Source organism: Haliotis cracherodii, unplaced genomic scaffold (genome assembly GCF_022045235.1).
Source record: "Haliotis cracherodii isolate W230 unplaced genomic scaffold, xgHalCrac1.p SCAF_12, whole genome shotgun sequence".
Taxonomy (NCBI): Eukaryota; Metazoa; Mollusca; class Gastropoda; order Lepetellida; family Haliotidae; genus Haliotis; species Haliotis cracherodii.
Genome location: NW_027266267.1, coordinates 20,678,074 through 20,701,705, shown reverse-complemented (window position 1 = coordinate 20,701,705; position 23,632 = coordinate 20,678,074). Strand labels below are relative to the sequence as shown.

The window sequence follows — 23,632 nt, the reverse complement described above, 5'->3', positions numbered from 1 at the left end:
GTGTTCGTGTATTTCCGGAAACAATCGGGATGCATTACGTCATCTAAATAGCCTCGATCAAGACAAACATTGGTCAATACGTTTCACATATAAATTATTCATATGATGGTGTTTCTCATATTGTTTGTCACATTGATATATAATGTTGATATTATTTGATATTTCTCCAAACTATAGAATTTGTGCTTTATGTTAATGCGGAAATCTCACATATTCAAAATCCAACATGGCGGCGAGTGAGTCTGGAGATGATTCTCTCTATCCAATTGCAGTTTTAATCGATGAATTAAGAAATGAAGATGTTCAGGTATACAGAAACGTTGTATTTAACGTCTGTAGATAAAGTATGTGGCGTCTGAGCACTCGTGGCGCGGAATGATTCCCTGTTTTTGTATCGGCATTCCGCTGACAGAATCGCGTGCCGACATTTTATCTCGGTGTGTTTTGACAACACGATCTTGTCCAACTGGAGGTTTTATCGTTAACGCATTGCGCCTTCGACGTCAGTTGTATATCCTTATGCTTATTATAATCGTAACGAATACTGAGGAATATTTATTTCCTGATCAATCTGATATTTAATGTGTATTTGCTCAGTAATGATTGAACATTTCAATTTCTGACACCTTCACGTGACAACCGGTAGCTTAGGATTTCTAAGAGTAACAGTACTTTACGTTTAAGAAATGGTTTACATTCTAAAGTTTCAAGTTTATACATACCCACATACAATATGAAGAACGACATTTTGACAATGCTCAAGGCTTGTGTATTACGGAGGTGAGAGGTCAGAATTCATAATCGTGATTATGAATTCAGCTAAGTCTTCTCTCTCATTTTCCTTGATAAACTATGATAAACATATGAGTAGAGTAACCCAGTAACTTGAGTGTGCTCTTAAAATTTTTATCAGTATGATATTCAAGTGGCTCATGTGTTATCCCAATGTTTAGTATGTACCGAATGCTTGGGTAATTCTCATGGCAGGCAGTTTCTTGGCATCTTCATAGGAGTTGCACCCGACTAGCCTATAAAATATATATAATATTTTGGTATGCGTTTGGCAAATATAACTTAGGTTAGGCCTAATGATCACAATTACTAGTATATTCATACACAAGTATGGAAATAATATAAAAAAAACAACGTATCATCCATAGAATTTGTCTTCTGTCATATTTACATCTGCACTTCATGTTGAATCAGTGAGTCAGAGCCCAGTCGGTTACGCTATTGGGACCGAGACTACAACACTAACATTTAGGTACATTATGTGTATAAAATGCATTACTATGAATTTCTGATAGTTACATACTTATTCTAAAATGCAAAAACTGACCCTAGTTCGCTCAAAAACATCTTAGGCGAGTCGGGTCAATATCTTTTTAGACGAGTCAGATTTTAGGCGAGTTGGGTGTATCCCCTTCATAGGTGTCTATTTGTCAAAGTCTACAAATTCCTACATAAGCATTGTGAACGTCAAGTTATCTCTATATTTATCAAAACCATGCTTCTGAAGATCGTGCAGTAAAGACTTATGACTAAGTAATCCCTGTGCTGTTTATATGAAGCACCAGATATAACTGGTAGGGCTTAGCAAAGATGACATGCACTGGACAGTTTGTTAGCCGTTCACAGCTCGATCACAGACAGCTGGCATCAGGAGCTGACAAACATTTATATATTTGAGAATAAATTTTCAATGAATACATATTGTATGTGCTGGCAAGAAGTTAAAATCCTGCATTAACATAGCCTGGACTGTTGAAATATAGATAATCAGGGCTCAAAGTTTATATTTTTACGAAGTAGCCATATGGCTACAAGCATTTTTTTCCCGGTAGCAGTGGTAAAATCAAGAAGTCAAGCCAATATTTTAGGTAGCCAAAAGCATTTGAAATTATCGTTTATCAAATAACTAGATATAATATGTTCAAGTCATAGCACTAGTCTTGAAATTGTATATTAGTGGAAACTGTACTTGAGTTTTGTTATTTGTGACTCAAACAATGATGCAGTTTATGTTACTAGATTATTTAGGTATATCCTTGCTTATCCAATGAGCATTGTCAACTGAAATAAAATACTAATTATATTAATATTTATGCATTTCTGTTCATTGTCGACTTTAAGAGGTATTATACGTATGTACAAATATTAGCAGACATGTTTTCCACAATCAGCTATTAGTATTATTTATTTTTGTGTCTTCAAATGTGAAGCAATAGAATTTAGTTGCCACAAGATATTTTTTCAAGGTAGTCATTTGGCTACCTCTGAATTTTAGACAGTAGACAAATTGAAATTTAGGTCGAATTGGCAACTGTTTTAGTCGCAACTTTGAGGCCTGATAATCCTGTTTGATCTGGTTGAATTGCAGTCAAGCTACATTCATTCAAGTTGTTTGGGTATTGCTAAGATTCATATCCTCTTCAATCTTGTAAGAGTACAAGTTTAGTAAATTAGTTCACTAAGAAGTAGGTGAAGTTACCTTGGGGTACCACTGGTTGACTGAAACCAATCCGAATTCACTTCTAATGTTGGAAATTAAGCTTGAAAGGCAGGAGATCCTTGTATTAATTGTCACTGGGATGTAGACTGGCACTATTCTGTAAGTATGTCGAAAGATAATAGGTATATAAGGTATATATAGCTATTATAAGCTGCCAGGGAAAATCCTAAAGCCAAGAAACCCGTGAAGATCCTGGGTAGAATAGGTCTTCAGCAACCCATGTTTGCCGTAAAGGGCGACTATGCTTGTCGTAAGAGGCAACTAACGGGATAGGGTGGTCATGCTCGCTGACTTGGTTGATACATGTCATCGATCCCAATTGCGTGGATCGATGCTCATGATGTCAATCACTGGATTGTCTGGTCCAGACTCGATTATTTTACAGACCGCCGTCATATAGCTGAAATATTGCTGAGTGCGGCGTTAAACAACCAAAAAACCCATGAAGAACCTGGTTAGAATTGGTCTTCAGGACCCATGCTTGTTGTTAGAGGCTATAAACGGGGATGGGGTTGTCTGACTTACGACATGGTTGATTCCTCTTATCGGATCCAAATCACATCGATCGATGCTCTTGTGGCAGGGTTTACCCTGACACAGAAAACTTGTAGAAAATACGCAATATGAATTCTTCATTGCGTCAGTAGTAATATTTCAATCATTGTTGGTTGGTTTGTTGTTTTACGCTGCACTCAGCAATATTTCAGCTATATGATGGCGTTTTGTAAATACTCGAGTCTGGACCAGACAATCCAGTGATTAATATCATAAGGATTGATCCACGCAATTGCATCAACCAAGTACGCGAGCCTGACCACCCGATCCGTTAGTCGTCTCTTACGCTTTCGGCGTTAAGCAACAAACAAACTTTAGCTCTAATGCAACACATTGCTACCATGTTGCAGTCTTGTGTCATGGTTTTGTCTTGACCTGCTCACAAGCTGATATGAGGTCCAAAATCTGCTGCAAATGTAAAAAAACCAAACCAAACAGGAATTTAACAATTCACAATTAATTTTATTAGGGTTATTATTAATGTGATGGCTTGGTCAAGATGACATGTATTTCACTGGTGACAGGACCTAAACAGAGGAATTATTATTGCATTGAATACAACGTTAAGATACCTCAAATTTATATGAGAACTTTTCCAAAATAAAAAATAAACTTAATACTGATTTTTCCCAGTTTGTCTGAAAAGATCACTTAGATTTGAATTATGGATATATGATCCCTGATTGTGAAGCTCACTTGCAGTATTTCAGGCAGGCCTCATGTTAATCTGGACCCTTGAAGATCCGGGGTAGAATAGGTCTTCAGCAACCCATGCTTACTAAAAGGCGACTATGCTTGTCGTAAGAGGCGACTAATGGGATCTGGTGGTCAGGCTCGCTGACTTGGTTGAAGCATGTCACCGTATCCCAATTGCGTGGATTGTTGCAGATGATGTCAATCACTGGTTTGTCTGGTTCAGACGCGATTATCTCAGACTGCTGTCATGTAGCTGGAATATTGCTGAGTGCGGCGTTAAACAACAACAAACCAACCAACCAATCATGTTATTCTGACCGATAAAGTAACTGTTGTGTTTTCTCCTTTTTGTTCCAGCTGAGACTGAACAGTATCAAGAAGCTGTCGACGATAGCGCTGGCCCTGGGCGTGGAGCGGACGAGAAGCGAGCTCATTCCCTTCCTCACAGGTGACTTGCAAGGTTTACTGTTACCTGTACTAATACTGTAGTGTCAGTAGGTGTACCGTTACCTGTGCTAATACTGTAGTGTCAGTAGGTTTACTGTTACCTGTAGCAATACTGTAGTGTCAGTAGGTTTACTGTTACCTGTGCTAATACTGTAGTGTCAGTAGGTTTACCGTTACCTGTGCTAATACTGTAGTGTCAGTAGGTTTACTGTTACCTGTACTAATACTGTAGTGTCAGTAGGTTTACTGTTACCTGTACTAATACTGTAGTGTCAGTAGGTTTACTGTTACCTGTACTAATACTGTAGTGTCAGTAGGTTTACTGTTACCTGTACTAATACTGTAGTGTCAGTAGGTTTACTGTTACCTGTGCTAATACTGTAGTGTCAGTAGGTTTACTGTTACCTGTGCTAATACTGTAGTGTCAGTAGGTTTACTGTTACCTGTGCTAATACTGTAGTGTCAGTAGGTTTACTGTTACCTGTGCTAATACTGTTACCTGTACTAATACTGTAGTGTCAGTAGGTTTAGTGTTACCTGTACTAATACTGTTACCTGTACTAATACTGTAGTGTCAGTAGGTTTACTGTTACCCGTAGCAATACTGTAGTGTCAGTAGGTTTACTGTTACCTGTGCTAATACTGTAGTGTCAGTAGGTTTACCGTTACCTGTACTAATACTGTTACCTGTACTAATTCTGTAGTGTCAGTAGGTTTACTGTTACCTGTACTAATATTGTAGTGTCAGAAGGTTTACTTTTACCTGTACTAATACTGTAGTGTCAGAAGGTTTACTGTTACCTGTAGCAATACTGTAGTGTCAGAAGGATTACTGTTACCTGTACTAATACTGTAGTGTCAGTAGGTTTACTGTTACCTATACTAATACTGTAGTGTCAGTAGGTTTACTGTTACCTGTACTAATACTGTAGTGTCAGTAGGTTTACTGTTACCTGTACTAATACTGTAGTGTCAGTAGGTTTACTGTTACCTGTGCTAATACTGTAGTTTCAGTAGGTTTACTGTTACCTGTGCTAATACTGTAGTGTCAGTAGGTTTACTGTTACCTGTGCTAATACTGTAGTGTCAGTAGGTTTACTGTTACCTGTGCTAATACTGTTACCTGTACTAATACTGTAGTGTCAGTAGGTTTAGTGTTACCTGTACTAATACTGTTACCTGTACTAATACTGTAGTGTCAGTAGGTTTACTGTTACCCGTAGCAATACTGTAGTGTCAGTAGGTTTACTGTTACCTGTGCTAATACTGTAGTGTCAGTAGGTTTACCGTTACCTGTACTAATACTGTTACCTGTACTAATTCTGTAGTGTCAGTAGGTTTACTTTTACCTGTACTAATACTGTAGTGTCAGTAGGTTTACTGTTACCTGTACTAATACTGTAGTGTCAGTAGGTTTACTGTTACCTGTACTAATACTGTAGTGTCAGTAGGTTTACTGTTACCTGTGCTAATACTGTAGTTTCAGTAGGTTTACTGTTACCTGTGCTAATACTGTAGTGTCAGTAGGTTTACTGTTACCTGTGCTAATACTGTAGTGTCAGTAGGTTTACTGTTACCTGTGCTAATACTGTTACCTGTACTAATACTGTAGTGTCAGTAGGTTTAGTGTTACCTGTACTAATACTGTTACCTGTACTAATACTGTAGTGTCAGTAGGTTTACTGTTACCCGTAGCAATACTGTAGTGTCAGTAGGTTTACTGTTACCTGTGCTAATACTGTAGTGTCAGTAGGTTTACCGTTACCTGTACTAATACTGTTACCTGTACTAATTCTGTAGTGTCAGTAGGTTTACTGTTACCTGTACTAATATTGTAGTGTCAGAAGGTTTACTTTTACCTGTACTAATACTGTAGTGTCAGAAGGTTTACTGTTACCTGTAGCAATACTGTAGTGTCAGAAGGATTACTGTTACCTGTACTAATACTGTAGTGTCAGTAGGTTTACTGTTACCTATACTAATACTGTAGTGTCAGTAGGTTTACTGTTACCTGTACTAATACTGTAGTGTCAGTAGGTTTACTGTTACCTGTACTAATACTGTAGTGTCAGTAGGTTTACTGTTACCTGTGCTAATACTGTAGTTTCAGTAGGTTTACTGTTACCTGTGCTAATACTGTAGTGTCAGTAGGTTTACTGTTACCTGTGCTAATACTGTAGTGTCAGTAGGTTTACTGTTACCTGTGCTAATACTGTTACCTGTACTAATACTGTAGTGTCAGTAGGTTTAGTGTTACCTGTACTAATACTGTTACCTGTACTAATACTGTAGTGTCAGTAGGTTTACTGTTACCCGTAGCAATACTGTAGTGTCAGTAGGTTTACTGTTACCTGTGCTAATACTGTAGTGTCAGTAGGTTTACCGTTACCTGTACTAATACTGTTACCTGTACTAATTCTGTAGTGTCAGTAGGTTTACTGTTACCTGTACTAATATTGTAGTGTCAGAAGGTTTACTTTTACCTGTACTAATACTGTAGTGTCAGTAGGTTTACTGTTACTGTACTAATACTGTAGTGTCAGAAGGATTACTGTTACCTGTACTAATACTGTAGTGTCAGTAGGTTTACTGTTACCTGTGCTAATACTGTAGTGTCACTAGGTTTACTGTTACCTGTACTAATACTGTAGTGTCAGAAGGATTACTGTTACCTGTACTAATACTGTAGTGTCACTAGGTTTACTGTTACCTGTGCTAATACTGTAGTGTCAGTAGGTTTACTGTTACCTATACTAATACTGTAGTGAAGAATGTATTTAAGTGATTATTTGTGGTTGTTTAGCTTGCTTTATCTTTTTTATGAAGATTTAATTAATAAGACATGCCTACATTATTTCATATTATATACATTTAGTTGCCTTATTAAAAGGCTTTAAAAAATACTGTATTACAGTATTTTGATATACGGTAACACAATATAAAGATTATGGAGATTTAACTGACATGTAGGATGGGTTCTTTACACTATGCTGAGAGAGTCTGCAATTAAATTTTTATTGCATGGTTTGGTCTGTGCCTGGCATTTTGAATGATTGACAATAGATTCTCGTATAAAATCACAACAACCCTTTACAAAATCTGTTGTCCCAGCAAATTCTGGATTTGCAGCTCAAAAAACAAGTCACAGTGTTCTTTCCTCTGTTAAATCAAAGCCAATCGAAATCTTTCAAACTATACGATATAGATGTTGCACTGACCTAGTCGACCGTTTTCCTGAGTTTTCATTATATTTGTTGCCCCTGCACACATCATCACTAGCAGGCAAAACTTTTTAACAGACGTTTTACCACAGCTATTCGTGCTTGATTCTATAGATTTGTCGACCCGTGAAGATTCCGGGGTAGAATAGGTCTTCAGCAACCCATGCTTGCCGTAAAAGCATCAGGCTTTCCTCCCACATTAAGCTGACACGCAGTGATATAACTGGAATACTGCTAAAAGCGGCGTTAACCCCAACTCAACTTACTCACTCGTTTTGCATCTCTTGCTTTTGATAAATAACAGACAAGTTCAAGTGAAAAAGCACTATCTATCACTGTCATTTCACCTCACCTCACCTCCCCTATAGTATAACCAACAGTCGGATTCATTTTAGAGCCATGGTGTCGTAGGGCTGCTTTAGTGACTCTGACCATGAGTCATGACCGTGAGTCATGACAAGTAAATGTTCCTGTTTACCGGTGATTACCAGTTTTTTACCGGTAAAGTTAGGCATGTACCGGCATGTACCGGTGACTGCCAGTCCCTGTGGACCGGCAAATAAAGTACCTTATGAATCTTTGTTGTTGAACAAAACATTGGTGATATTCATATAAGTACATTTTTCGTACAAAGTCAGCTTGTTTGTTACCATCAGGGTTTCCCCTTGTCTATTTCTAGGTTAAATATCCATTTGTCATGTTTGTAGCGACTTCGTACCGAAATATTTAAAAAAAAATGATGACATCTTCAGAGATGACATCTTTGCACTGAACATGTTGGAAAAATTAAGACCAAAAAATTTCGTACACTTTTTTTATTTGTTGAAAGTTGGGACTGGCAAAAAATAGGGGGACTGGTAATTTTTAGAGTTTTTGGCAGTTTCAAAAGCCAGTGGGAACACTGACAAGTGGCCTTGAATTTAGACCAGTGGTGATATATGATGTCAGTTTCTCAACTGGGCAGAGATAATGGTTTTGATCCACTGACAGATTTGACAATCTCACTGACAAGTAGATAGCAGCAGCTTTTTTTTTTATATCAAACACAATTTCAGATATGACAATCCATCTCAAAGGCCTTTATAACTCGTGACTTCATCGGACACAACAGATACAATTTATTGCGTAATTCTGGCCTCTTGAAGCTTGTATTTTTCTGCCCTATTACAGGATTTTAACACAAATGGCACAAAGATATTTTCATGAGCTTACAAACTTTCAAAAGGACAGGCTGTTTCATCATTACCAGATTTTTCAGGACGTTTTGTATGACCCATCTGTCAATGTCCTAGAAATTGAACCCACCTGAAACTGTGTGTTATTGCATGCAGAAGGCAACAGTTCTGTACTAATAAGACTGTAAGCTGCTATTGATTCCTGGCTAATTGTCGGGAGTCCCTGAGCATGCTGAGTGGAATTGTTGCATTCTCATGTCTCTGTGATTACACTAAAGCTTTTTGTCATGAAATCTGGGAGGACATTATCAGGGATCAGGGCTCCACATAAATTCTTTAGTCCTTGTAATTTGAGTATTTACGTTGTCATTCACATTGGGTATTGACAGTTTCTTTGGGTATTTAGTAGGGCTGCAACAAATACACTATGAGGCGAATACGATTCATATCACGATTATAGGGTAACGAATACAAATATGAATTCACAATTACTATAACAAGTCAGCTGTTTATGTATTATTTATTATATTCAGTGAAACAATAACATCATCATTTATTTGACATGGTTTGTTAATTATCAAATTATACATTTATATACTGCACGTATCCAGTTACTAGTATCTGCTCAAATGCGACAATGACCAGTGAAAACAATACTTTCAAATTAAATATTATTAGGGTGTTGTCATTGAAAGAAATCTATGCATATAATATGTTATGGATATTTTTAGGTACAGGGTATGTAAATATACATGATAGCATATTCATAAATATTCGATTCTAGTGGCCATGAATAACGAATTCAATTCATGAATGGTTATGGTTCGATTCACCAAATACGCAAGTGAATCCTAACAGCCCATGTATTTAGTAACTATTCACTTTGGTTGGGTATTTTTGCACCAATGTAAGACAGTTTTTTGAAAATAATTTTGCTTGAAATGTTGATTCAGGTGACTTTTAATTTGTATCGGGTATATGTGCTGTCCCCAAGCGTGTAACATGTTGCATGACCTCACAACATCGCTATAGTATTTAAGTAGGAGTCGGTAAAGTGAGAAATAGGGCCTTTATCTTAATGCATTATTCGTGTAACATGTTGCATGACCTCATAACATCGTTATAATATTTAAGTGGGAGTCGTTAAAGTGAGAAATAGGGCCTTTATCTTAATGCATTATTCGTGTAACATGTTGCATGACCTCATAACATCGTTATAATATTTAAGTAGGAGTCGGTAAAGTGAGAAATAGGGCCTTTATCTTAATGCATTATTCGTGTAACATGTTGCATGACCTCATAACATCGTTATAATATTTAAGTAGGAGTCGGTAAAGTGAGAAATAGGGCCTTTATCTTAATGCATTATTCGTGTAACATGTTGCATGACCTCATAACATCGTTATAATATTTAAGTAGGAGTCGGTAAAGTGAGAAATAGGGCCTTTATCTTAATGCATTATTCGTGTAACATGTTGCATGACCTCATAACATCGTTATAATATTTAAGTGGGAGTCGTTAAAGTGAGAAATAGGGCCTTTATCTTAATGCATTATTCGTGTAACATGTTGCATGACCTCATAACATCGTTATAATATTTAAGTGGGAGTCGGTAAAGTGAGAAATAGGGCCTTTATCTTAATGCATTATTCGTGTAACATGTTGCATGACCTCATAACATCGTTATAATATTTAAGTGGGAGTCGGTAAAGTGAGAAATAGGGCCTTTATCTTAATGCATTATTCGTGTAACATGTTGCATGACCTCATAACATCGTTATAATATTTAAGTAGGAGTCGGTAAAGTGAGAAATAGGGCCTTTATCTTAATGCATTATTCGTGTAACATGTTGCATGACCTCATAACATCGTTATAATATTTAAGTGGGAGTCGTTAAAGTGAGAAATAGGGCCTTTATCTTAATGCATTATTCGTGTAACATGTTGCATGACCTCATAACATCGTTATAATATTTAAGTAGGAGTCGGTAAAGTGAGAAATAGGGCCTTTATCTTAATGCATTATTCACTGCAGAAGAGTTCATGAAGGTGTGATGCCTGGACAATGTGAGCTGTAGAGAAGTACATGTCAGCAGTGTTACAAATTGGCACTAGTCCTGTAGTCCTTGCCAAACTGCCGAATAGTTAAGGTATCATAAGGACGAGTAGAAATTTGTCATTTTTAAGGGTTTTGCTATATGTTATGATTATAAGGACTAGTGGACTGAAACTGTTAGTTTCTACTGCTGTGTAAGTGAGTTGGGTAATCATGTTATGTTATAGTGTTCAGTTTTTTATATATTTTTTATGACTCAAAATTAATTGGGTATCATGGTAATGGTGATATATTTTGTGTATTTTACGCAACGATGCAGCTTTGTCTGTAGCTCTGTGGATGCAACTTCACCTGACTTATGTCCCAGTGTTAGCCAGCCCATTAGTCCCTACTTCTACATGTAGCCACGGTGATATCTTGACTTTCAAAAGTTAAAGTCAAGGGGACTTTGTTGAAGCATGTCATCATATCCCAATTGCATGGATCGATGGTCATGTCAATCACTGCATTGTCAGGTCCAGACCATACTTCCGAGGCAAGGGAGTTAATTGACTTTAAAAGTCCAGTTTCCACCCTTGCCGAACTAGGCTGGGCTCGATCTTAGCGTCACCAGTGGCTATTACGAGTTATATCCCTTCTATGCCTCTCCTAAGGACCAATCAGATTCCACCTCTCATATCACTTGCATTTGCTTCAAACACAACAGTGGCACCCAGTCAAGACGATCTGATCGATAATCAAGATCTATATTGTGACAATATGGGTCTTACATCGCGAAGTGCATCAAATCACGTGAGCACCTTGATTTAAAACATGAAAAGATTTAGAAAATATCTGTTGACAACGAGCTAGCGGTGCACATACTTTGCAAATACTGCAATCGACCGAAATCTGCACGACACTTTACGAACCGGATTTGATTTCGGCTGACATGCTGAATTTGTGACACTGTCTGATAAAAGTCTGTGACGTTAGCCACTAGTCTTAAGCCAGAGTCGAGGAAAATTTCTTCTGGATGAGTAAGTTTTGTTCGGCAACATTTACGATTAAGATCTACTGACAGGCTCCGGCAAGTAGACTCAACAGTTTTTGGCACAGATTGCTAAATTTTAACTATAGAGCATTGCGGCTGGGTGATGCGTGCAAGTTGGTTGAACTTCAACTTCTGTTTCAGACACGATATATGATGAAGACGAGGTCTTATTGGCACTGGCGGAGCAGCTAGGACAGTTCACACCACTTGTCGGTGGCCCGGAGTGTGTCCACTGTCTACTGGTAAGTTCACTCTGAAAACAACCCTGCCAAGATTTGTATCATTCATTTTGTGCCATAGTGTTGCATGCCAGTAGATCCAAGGCAATTGGTGGGCACGGGAGGCCCAGTCGTCTAAGGCCCCACAATTCGCTGTGCTGAGTTGCGTCCCTTGGTCACGCCAGAAACCTATGATTGTGGGTTCGAATCCCGGTTCGCCCCAATTATGTTTCTAGGTTTGTCAGCACCATACCCGTGCTCGTGGGTTTCACCAAAGTGGTAAACGTCTGAGACCTGCATCACTTCGGGCTTTCCTCCCTCATTAAGCTGAAACGGTGCGATATAACTGGAATACTGTTAAAGTGGCGTTAAACCCAACTCACTCACTCACTCCAAGGCAATTGTGGCTGCTCGACTCAATTCCCAATGTAGCCTTAAGATCATTCATATCAATATAAATTTGCTATTTATCATTTATCTGAGATCACAATTGGTCAACATCAAATGACACTTTCAGGATTTTTTATGGGATTTTTCTTCTAAGTTTGAAAAGTATTTTTAGGACATTTTGGATCACAGTATTTAAGTATCGGCAATGAAGTGGTCAGAATCCCTTCTTTGTGACACTGATGAGGCAGTGTTTGTATAATCATGTAATCTGAAGATGGCCGTGAAGTGCAGCTATTGATTTGTCCGAACTTAGCCGACTGATTGACCGTGCAGGCCAAGCTGCTTGACTGGGTGAGGTCCCGGTGGTGGATTAGCCAGATAACATGAGTGGATACTGCTGTCTTGGGGGTTGTACACTGCAGTTGCTCCTTGGAAGAGAAAAGCCCAGTGGTGTTGAGTGGACATGGTTTACACAGGAACTGGGATCCATTGATACTGAATCGGTGTAGTTCTGGAACAAGGAAGGGAGAGAACAGCCCTTGGTGTTGAGTGGATGTGGTTTACACAGGAACTGGGATCCATTGATACTGAATCGATGTAGTTCTGGGACAAGGAAGGGAGAGAACAGCCCTTGGTGTTGAGTGGACGTGGTTTACACAGGAACTGGGATCTATTGATACTGAATCGGTGTAGTTCTGGGACAAGGAAGGGAGAGAAAACAGCCCTTGGTGTTGAATGGACGTGGTTTACACAGGAACTGGGATCCACTGATACTGAATCGATATAGTTCTGGTCTTGTCTTGACTATGCACAAGTTGGAGTAATGATGGCGGCTGTCTGCTATAGTCTGCCTGATCTCTGCTGGATTATCACCACAGTGACTTAAAGTGTTCTCTGCTCCAGCACATTTTCCACGTCTGACCCAAGCAGACTTCAACATGTTCCTCTTGTGACAACAAAAAACTTTCAAGTGTTTTCTTGTGTTTGTTAAACAGACTTCATTTTCTTCTGTCACCACGACAGACTTTCTGATCCATGGGTGTTTAGACCCGCTGTCCTGCTTAAGTTGGTCCCTCTTGGGTCGATACATTGCCCCCCTTTGCTTGACCTGCAGGAGCAACTATGTCCAGCCCCTCCCCAGTGTTTGCCCCAGGGACTCCGCCCCCTTTCCACCACTCCCCCTTTTTTGCTCAAAGTGCCCCACCCCCATCCAGCTCCTCCCCGGTGTTTGCCCCTGGGACCCCGCCCCCATTCCACCACTCCCCCGTGTTTGCCCCAGGGACCCCGCTCCCGTCCAGCCCCTCTCCAGAGTTTGCCCCCGGGACTCCGCCCCCTTCCCGCCACGCCTGGTGTGTCCCTGTGTACACTCTACCAGCCTGCCCCGGGGCCTTCTACATGGTGCAGGACAACTACTTCAACAAAGCCGCTGGGGCGACAACACCCGTCCCAACCCTTCCGGAGGTACCCAAGTTTGAGTTCAAGTCCAAACTGACCAAACAGAAATCAATGGATGATGGTCTACTGCCTACAGAACAGAAGCCGTCCTTGCCACTAAAGGACAGTGACCCTAGATCTCCATCACGGCGGTCAAAGCCCCGCCCCCATTCCCTGTCTCTTTTACTCAGTCAGATTAAGCCACACCCTCATTCACCCCCACTGCCTGTACGTTCGTCCGATAAAAGAGGAAGTGGCAAACAGAAAACGTCGGCTTCCAAAAATTCAGTTTCTTCCAAACTGCAGCGACAGCAGACAGTTGACAAAAAAAAATATTTACCAGATGTGAGTTGTAGAGAAATTTATGCCAGTTCTAATGGGGTTAGCTGTGCTTATGATTATACAGATAACGCTCAAGGTGTTTTGAAGATGATGCCATGAGTAAGCATAGGCTAGAATACTCACATATTGATATGCAGTCTGAAAATTATTGACATTAGATATCATTCTTCCATCGACAAATAGTCCTGGGGAATTCTTTTGGCTCATGACATGCAAGAGTGAAATAAAAGGCCACGATCATGTGATGGAAAATATTCACAAAAAAGGGTTTGTGGCTACACTAAAATTTTGATTCAGGAATCATTAAATTTGGCACATGCCTTCTCTGTGATCATGTTGATGCCCGCTGTTTAGCTGTTTGGTTCAGATAAGTTATGATGTCTGCAGCTGTTGTAGATGATGCTAATGTTTGTTGTCCACCCTCACAGCCGCCTCTAGAGAGCCTGGCCACTGTGGAGGAGACTGTGGTGAGAGACAAGGCAGTGGACTCCCTGCGACAGATCGCCGCCGAGCACTCCCCCGCGGACCTGGAGAACCACTTCGTCCCCCTTCTGAAGAGGCTGTCAGCTGGTGAGTCAGCCCTCTTTGAGATTGTATAGATTGTACCCGTGAAGATCCCGGGTAGAATTGGTCTTCAGCAACCCATGCTTGCCGTAAAAGGTGACTAGGATTGTCTGAGGCGACTAACGGGATCGGGGGGTCAGGCTCGCTGACTTGGTTGGTGCATGTCACCATATCCCAGTTGCGTGGATCGATGCTCATGATGTCAATCATTTGATTGTCTGGTCCATATTTATTTACAGACCACCCTCGTATAGCTGGAATATTGATGACTGCGGTGTTAAACAAGAAACTATGTTCTAAAGTATAGACTGTACCAAGCAAGGTTTGCAATATACTGATGGATATGAATAAGGAACACTTAGTTTTAGACACAGTGAAATAATATGCTGTCATGGGTTCTTAGCCTTATCTACCTAATATGAGTTGGAAACAATAGACACCAACACATCTCAACATTTGATTCCGTTGAAGTATGCGTGCCATTTCAAATGTACTGAAACCGCCTAGAGCGGTAGAGCGTCCACACGGAGAGCGGAAGGTCAGGAGTTCGATCCCAGGCCGCGTCATACCAAAAGACGTTAAAAGATGGTACTTGTTGTTACCCTGTCTGGCGCTCGGCATTAAGGGGTTAAAACAAGGACTGGTTGGCTTGGAGTCAGTATACTGTGTCTGAGTGGGGTATTCATGTTAAACTACGGCATGGCATCTCAGTGTCCTGGCACTCAAAATCAGCATCAGTCCTGACCGCCGTCATATAGCTGGAATATTGCTGAGTGCGGCGTTAAACAACAAACCAACCAACCAACTAGTCTCTGACTGGTACACTTATTTTAATGTCTGACGCAGTAGCTGCTAACCTGGCAAGGGAAATAAAGCTTATTGAATGTACGAAGGTGGTCATTAGATAGATCATTCTGGCACACACAAATTTCACTGAAAATAAGCCTTTGTTACTTGTGAACACTTCATGCAGTGTGAGTGGGTATGAATTAGGGCTGTAACGATTCACTCGCATATTCGGTGAATCGAACCGTATACATTCATGAATTGAATTTGTTATTCGTTGCCATTATAATCGAATATTTATGAATATGCAAGTATGTGCATTTACATACCCTGTACCTAAAAATATCCATAAGAACATATTAAATGCATAGATTTCTTCAAACACAACACTTAATTTAACAGTATTGTGGTCACTGGTCATTGTCACATTTGAGCGGATACTGTTACCTGGATAAGTGCAGTATATAAATGTATAATATATTTATAATTAACAAACCATGTATAAAAAATTATGTTAATGTTTCACTGAATGTAACAAATAATACATCAACTACTGACTTGTTATTGTATTTGTGAATTAATATTCATATTCATTACCCAAAATTTGTGATAGGAATCGTATTCGCCTCATAGTGTATTCGTTGCAGCCCTAGTATGAATGTGTAACAACTGCTCAAGCCTGACTTGTCTTCCCTTGCAGGAGACTGGTTCACGTCCAGGACGTCGGCCTGTGGGCTGTTCTCTGTCTGCTATCCCCGTGTGTCCAACAGTGTCAAGTCCGAGCTCAGACAGTGAGTTGCCTCTTGTACTATATATTAAATAAAGCTTCCATGAGCAGCGGTAGAAATTAACATATTTATTCCGCTAGTCCTTATAATGATAATATATATCAAAACCCTTAAAAATGGCAAATTTCTACTGGTCCTTAGGATACTTTAACTACTGGGCAGTTTGGCAAGAACTATAGGACTAGTTTCAATTTCTAACACTGATAAGTGGTAAATTTGAAAAAAAAAATGTTGGTTTTGCTAAATTGTACATTGTTGCACTGAATGCAATGCTAAAATTTCATCATTCGAGCATTTTACTCTTTGGTGGGAGGGTTCCGAATATTTAAAACGATTTCAACAATGGTCAACTGGGCTCGCTGACTTGGTTGATGCATGTCATCGATCCCAATTGTGTGGATCGATGCTCATGATATTAATCACTGGATTGTCTGGTCCAGACTCGATTATTTACAGACTGCCGTCATATAGCTGTAATATTGCTGAGTGCAGCGTAAAAACAACAAACAAACAAACATAAATAAATGTGATTAATTTTGTAAAATACACAAAGACTTTTTCGAGAACAATGTGATCCTCTGGGCTGCAGTATTTCAGTTGGTTGTGTGTGTTGTGTTACAGGCACTTCCGGAACCTGTGCGGTGATGACACGCCCATGGTGCGTCGTGCTGCGGCGGGGAAGCTGGGGGAGTTTGCCAAGGTGGTGGAGACGGAGTACCTCAAGTCTGAACTCATCCCCCTCTTCACCGCACTAGCACAGGACGAGCAGGTAAGGGGAGACAACTTGGTAACTTCTCTCTCTTTCTTTTCTCGCCTAGGCTTTGTACAGCTTTGACAGCAAAATGCAGTTTATGTCACTTTTACATTCACTGTCTTTGACGTTAGGAAGTATTCAGGGATTCTCATGCTGATGGATTCCGGGGTAGAATAGGTCTTCAGCAACCAATTCTTGCCGTAAAAGGCGACTATGCTTGTCGTAAAAGGCGACTAACGGGATCGGGTGGTCAGGCTCGCTGACTTGGTTGATACATGTCATCCATCCCAATTGCATGGATCGATGCTCATGATGTCAATCACTGGATTGTCTGAGACCGGCATCACCTGGGGCTTTCCTCCCACATTAAGCTGACACGCTGTGATCTAACTGGAATACTGTTAAAAGCGGCGTTAAACCCAACCCACTCACTCCCTTACTGAGGAGTTATGGTTTAGTTGGTATCTGTGCATGTACACTATGAAGGACGTACTTCTCATCACTACTCCAAGTTGACAGTGTAGAGTGAATTTGCTGGAACATGGATACTGTCTTGTATTTGTTTGTTGAGGGGCGGCCGGGTAGCTTTGTGGTTAAAGCGTTCGCTCGTCACGCTGAAGACCCGGGTTTGATTCCGGACATGGGTACAATGTGTGAAGCCCATTTCTGGTGTCCCGTGCCGTGATATTGCTGGAATATTGCTAAAAGCGGCGTAAAATCAAACTCACTCACTCACTACATGTTTGTTGGTCAGTGTGAGGCAAAAGGGAAGCAGAGGGGACGAAGCGTGTCCTCGTAACATCTAAGGGGGCACGGGTGGCCCAGTCGTCTAAGGCGCCGCGATTCGCTGTGCAGAGTTGCGTCCCTTGGGCACACCAGAAACCTATGATTGTGGGTTCGAATCTCGGTTCGCCCCGATTATGTTTCTAGGTTTGTCAGCACCATACCTGTGCTCGTGGGTTTCACCGAAGTGGTAAACGTCTGAGACCTGCATCACTTCGGGCTTTCCTCCCACATTAAGCTGACACGCCGTGATATAACTGGAATACTGTTAAAAGCGGCGCTAAACCAAACTCACTCACTCACGTAACATCTAAGATATACTGACACAGTCACAGAGGTGTTATAATTCAATCGCTACTGTCTCCACGGCTGCTTGTGTTGTCATTGTTGTCACAGTGGTGTTAGTCACCAGAATGGCTGTCAGGATTCACCACATACGTTCAGGGTTAGAACTAAACTCAAAGAATTGTTAGTCCAGGTGAAGATGAAAAGCCCTTGTAATGTTGAAACAGGATATTTGGGAAATTTGTACTAGCCCGTAGGAATTATTACTAGCACTGGGCTTGCGGGCTAGTGTTAACTTCTGATCGTGTAAATTGGAAATATGGACGAGAAATTGAATGTTTGTGAGCTGTAAATGGACTGGGTCAGTGTTGTCACGGCTTGATGATGTTGCGCCACCGCTGTAGCAGGTGTACTTCACCACTCCACTGTTGTCGCTGGTCTTGGACATCTCCATCCACGCTCTTGGTAGGTGCGGAGGCGACATGAGACCCTGGCACTCTGGCACCCTGGCACCCTGATACTGGGCGAGGTCTCGGCAATACATGCTGTCCTTTGTCTCGGATAGTGTCCACCCCTGAATAAACTGTTAGAGATGCTCGATGTTATCGATATACCGGCATACCTGGATATGAAATACCAAATACGCACCACAATACGTTTGGAAAATACCGTATACTGTGTTTTTCTTAATCATGTATATCATCTTTGGGGAAGATTTTACACTAGTGACAAATCAAATGGAAATTAGCAAGTTTTTCCTGTGGCGAACAAGTAAAACTATTTGTGACAGCTTCCTGTATATAATGCCTTCTGACCATAGCAACAATCCACTTAATACGAATTTGTCAAAAACATGCGGGGAAAGTGTTTTTTATTCAGGTTCATAACTAATTACAGATGAAAGAACGTATGCAATATATTGTGGTACGTATCGCAATACAGGAAACATTATTGCATTAAATTGCAATACAAACTTCAGGCCAATACCCTTCACTATAAACTGTATTACTCACGAAAAACAGGGGTAGAAACTAACAGTTTCAATCCACAAGTCCTTATAATGATAACATATAGCAAAACCCTTAAAAATGGCAAATTTCTAGTAGTCCTTATGATACCTTTACTATTGGGCAGTTTGGCAAGGACTAGTGCCAATTTCTAACACTGGAATATTCAAAGATAAATATCTTTACCTTCATGTGGGCGGTCGGGTAGCCTAGTGGTTAAAGCGTTCGCTTGTCACGCCGAAGACCCGGGTTCGAATCCCGACATGGGTACAATGTGTGAAGCCCATTTCTGGTGTTCCCCCGCCGTGATATTGCTGGAATTAATGCTAAAAGCGGCGTAAAACCAAATTCACTCACTTTACCTTCATGTTTGGGTCAAATTTGTACTTTCTATCTTATTTACATTGATAATTTCTCATTCTTTCTACGACTGCTTAATTGTAAATATGTTGTTGACCGATACCAGGTGTGTTTATATATAGTACTCAAAAGAAGTTAAGGATCACCCGATTCTTTCATATTGGTAATGTTAATCTGTCATGGCATGAGAGATTAACCATTGTAATATGAAAGAATCAGGTGATCCTTAACTTCTTTTGAGTAGTATATAATACGTTTATACATGCCTTTGCATAATAACTTTTAACTTTACATGTGCCTGATTTATTTCCACAGTAATATGTTGCTTATCAAATATGCTACTTTATGTATATAATGGACCCAATTTGATTGATCTCAATTTAATGCTGTAACATTTAAAACATTGACTTGTAAGATCTATTGTAGAATAATTGTAATTGTGATACCTGGGCTCACGCGTGAATTCATGGTGTTGATAATGTAATATACCTGGGTCTTTCCTCAATATGCAGTATGAAATGAGATAATTTTACTTAATTAATTTCAATGTTTAACATAAATTATTATTATTTTTGATTTAATTTTTTTTATTTTGATTAATGAATCACTAATGCTGACATGGATATTTCTTGACTAGGCTGTGTTTGCGCCACACTCTCGCATGTTGCTGTATTTCATACAAACTGAAGAACATAATATTTCAGGACTCGGTAAGGCTTCTCGCTGTAGAAGCCTGCGTTAGCATTGCCTCGCTGTTGCCGCCCGACGACACTGAGCAGCTGGTCATGCCTACCCTCCGCCAGGCCGCCGAGGACAAGTCCTGGAGGGTCCGCTACATGGTGGCCGACAAGTTCACAGATGTAAGTCACTGCCTGGGGGTCACTGCCTCTGGGGGTCACTGCCTGGTGGTCACTGCCTCTGGGGGTCACTGCCTGGGGGTCACTGCCTCTGGGGGTCACTGCCTGGGGGTCACTGCCTGGGGTCACTGGGACAAGCAAGGCCTGTATGAGGGTACTGCAATACTTCAACTGACTGACACTAGTGGTGGTTATTTGCCCTGAATATTCACGTTGTAAAACAGATTCAGATTGGTTATTGATTAATAGTTTTCTCAATGGATGATGTATCTGAAGTGATGAAGTGCATGTTACCAGGCTTATTGCTTCATTTTGGGGTGGTGGGTAGCCTTCTGCTTAAAGCGTCATTCGCTCGTCTGCCTAAGGCGGAGTTCCCATGTCCTGACAAGTCCACTCACCCTCAGCCACTCCCACAACTGACCAGTACCCTTGTGTTGGTGTCAGGAGCTCCAATGTCCTGACAGGCTCCCCCACCCCAACCCCCAACCGTAACTGACCAGTACCCCTGTGTTTGTGTCGAGAGTTCCTATGTCCAGACAAGCGCCACCAATCCAACCCCCAACCCCAACTGACCAGTACCCCTGTGTTATTGTCGGTAGCTCCCATGTCCTGACAAGTACACTCACCACCAGCCCCTCCCACAACTGACCACTACCACTGTGTTGGTGTTGGGAGCGCCCATGTCCTGACAAGTACACGCACCCCCAGCCCCACCCCCAACTGACCACTACCCCTGTGTTGGTGTCGGGAGCGCCCATGTCCTGACAAGTACATCCACCCTCAGCCCCTCCTCAACTGACCAGTACCCCTGTGTTGGTGTCGGGAGCACCCATGTCCTGACAAGTACACCCACCCTCAGCCCCTCCCACAACTGACCGGTACCCCTGTGTGTTGCAGCTCCAGAAGGCGGTGGGGCCTGAGATCACCAAGAACGATCTGGTGCCAGCCTTCCAGAGTCTGCTGAAGGACTGTGAGGCCGAGGTCCGGGCTGCGTCGGCTCACAAAGTCAAAGGTACGGCAAGGTTAAACAGAGCCTTGGAAAAGGCTGGGAAATGATCCAGTAATAAGGCCTTAAGTGCTCATTGCCTCATTTACACCTTAATTTGCCAGACCTATTTGAAAGCATGGATATAATAATTTGTCACTTCTACATATTTTGAGAACATTAAAATGTGCAGAAGACATTTACCTTTTTTAACTGTGAGTAACCATGAGAATTACCTCCCTTGACAAATTACAATATTGTGCGGTTTAACAATCTAGGCTGCTGCAGCCACTAAATCTTCTCAAAAGATCTGCATAACAATGTCGGGCTTCCTCCTATATTGGCTGAAAATACTTTTTGTGGTTCACCAGGCTTGACTTTCTTCATATTGTGACAAACCGCCTCCGTGGTCTAGTGGTAGAGCCTCCGCCTGGAGAGCGGAAGGTCCGGGGTTTGATCCCCGGCCGCGTCATACCAAGAGATGTTAAAAGATGGTACTTGTTGTTACCCTGTCTGGCGCTCGGCATTAAGGGGCTAAAACAAGGACTGGTTGGCTCGGAGTCAGTATACTGTGTGTGAGTGGGGTACTCATGTTAAACTGCGGCATGGTCTCTCAATGGGCTAGCACTTTAAATCGGCATCAGTCAGGACTAGTACAAGCAGCCACACACACACACGTGCATGCATGTCGCTATGTAAGTGCAATAATCTTGGACTTGATGTTAAACCCAATTTCACCTGACCTCACCTCACCTCACCTCATAATAGTCTTATTGTGACTGTTATGTTTCAGATTTCTGCCAGAATCTGTCCCCGGACGTCCGTGAGACCACCATCATGACCAACATCCTTCCCTGTGTCAAGGACCTGGTGTCCGATGCCAACCAGCACGTAAAGTCTGCTCTGGCCTCTGTCATCATGGGTCTGTCCCCGATACTAGGCAAAGACAAGTAAGTCCTTACACATCTTCCCAAGGCAAGGGAGTTAACTGACTATAAAGTCCAGTTTCCACCCTTGCCGAACTAATCTGGTATTATGGAGTTACATTTTGGCTGGACTAACGAGTCTATGCATAGTCCAATCAAAATCATGCAAAGAAATCAAAATCCGGTTTGGTCGATTGCAGGATTTGCAAAGCATGTGCACCGCCAACTCGTTGTCAACAGATATTTTCCAAATCTTTTCATTTTTTTAATCAAGGTGCTCATGCATTGCGCGATGTAAGACCCGCTTTATCACAACGTAGACCTTGATTATCGATCAGATCGTCTAGACTGGGCGCCACTGTTTTGTTTGAACCAAATGCAAATGTTACGAGAGGTGGAATCTGATTGGTCTAAAGGAGTGGCTTAGAAGGGACATAACTGGTAATAGCCACTGGTGGCGCTACGATAGAGCCCAGGAATTCCAGCCTATTTCGGCAAGGATGGAAACTGGACTTTTAAAGCCAGTTAACTCTCTTGCCTCGGGAAGATGGTTCTACTCTGCTGTATGTCTTCCTCTACCCTATGTCTTACTTTCCCGTAAGTCCTACCCTCCCGTATGTCTTACTCTACCCTATGTCTTACTCTCTCGTGTGTCCTACCCTCCCGTATGTCTTACTCTACCCTATGTCTTACTCTCCCGTATGTCTTACTCTCCCGCATGTCTTACTCTACCCTATGTCTTACTCTCCCGTATGTCTTACTCTACCCTGGTGTTGCAGCACGATAGAGCACCTGCTCCCTCTGTTCCTGTCCCAACTGAAGGATGAGTGCCCAGAGGTGAGACTCAACATCATCTCCAATCTGGACTGTGTCAACGAAGTGATCGGCATCCAACAGCTGTCCCAGTCGCTGCTGCCTGCCATCGTGGAGCTGGCAGAGGACACCAAGTGGCGAGTCCGCCTCGCCATCATCGAGTACATGCCCCTACTGGCTGGGCAACTGGTGAGTGGCACATCTCTTACACTTGGTTGTAGCTTCTGGTTGACACATGAGAGACATTCTGTCAAAGTCTTTTTGAACAAATCTGTCCTTGAACCTTTTGGACAATCTGTCCCTGATTTCTGAACTCAGTCGTCGCATGAAACTCTAAGGCATGTGGGGCGGTCGGGGAGGTTAGTGGTTAAAGCTTTCGCTTGTCATGACGATTCCTGACATGGGTACAATTTGTTAAGCGTACAATTTGTGAAGCCAATTTCTGGTGTCCCCTGCCATGATATTGCTGGAATATTGCTAAAAGCGACGTAAAACCATGCTCTCTCACTCACTCACTCACTCACACTCACTCACTCACTCACTCACTCACTCACTCACTCACTCACTCACGTGCTTTGAAACAAAACCAGAATATTTGGACACAAATAATGTTAATATTTATTAACTTCTACTGTCATGATGTA

At 41.4% G+C, this 23,632-nt stretch overlaps 1 protein-coding gene across 2 annotated transcripts in view; it reads left to right on the top strand.

The window, feature by feature from the left end:
• The first annotated feature begins 211 nt into the window (after nt 1–211).
• LOC139458243 (serine/threonine-protein phosphatase 2A 65 kDa regulatory subunit A alpha isoform-like) overlaps nt 212–23,632 on the top strand; it is a 36,640-nt gene continuing 13,219 nt past the window's right edge. Inside the window, exons 1-10 of one of the 2 annotated variants that reach the window (XM_071239611.1) lie at nt 212–307; nt 4,121–4,211; nt 11,838–11,938; nt 14,509–14,650; nt 16,131–16,221; nt 16,840–16,987; nt 20,112–20,267; nt 21,162–21,276; nt 22,043–22,199; nt 22,955–23,177. In XM_071239611.1, coding sequence (XP_071095712.1) covers nt 227–307; nt 4,121–4,211; nt 11,838–11,938; nt 14,509–14,650; nt 16,131–16,221; nt 16,840–16,987; nt 20,112–20,267; nt 21,162–21,276; nt 22,043–22,199; nt 22,955–23,177 — 1,305 coding nt within the window. In that variant the 5' untranslated portion in view covers nt 212–226. Of the gene's footprint in view, nt 308–4,120; nt 4,212–11,837; nt 11,939–14,508; nt 14,651–16,130; nt 16,222–16,839; nt 16,988–20,096; nt 20,268–21,161; nt 21,277–22,042; nt 22,200–22,954; nt 23,178–23,632 lie in introns of both variants that reach the window. The other variant, XM_071239610.1, reaches the window with a different exon arrangement.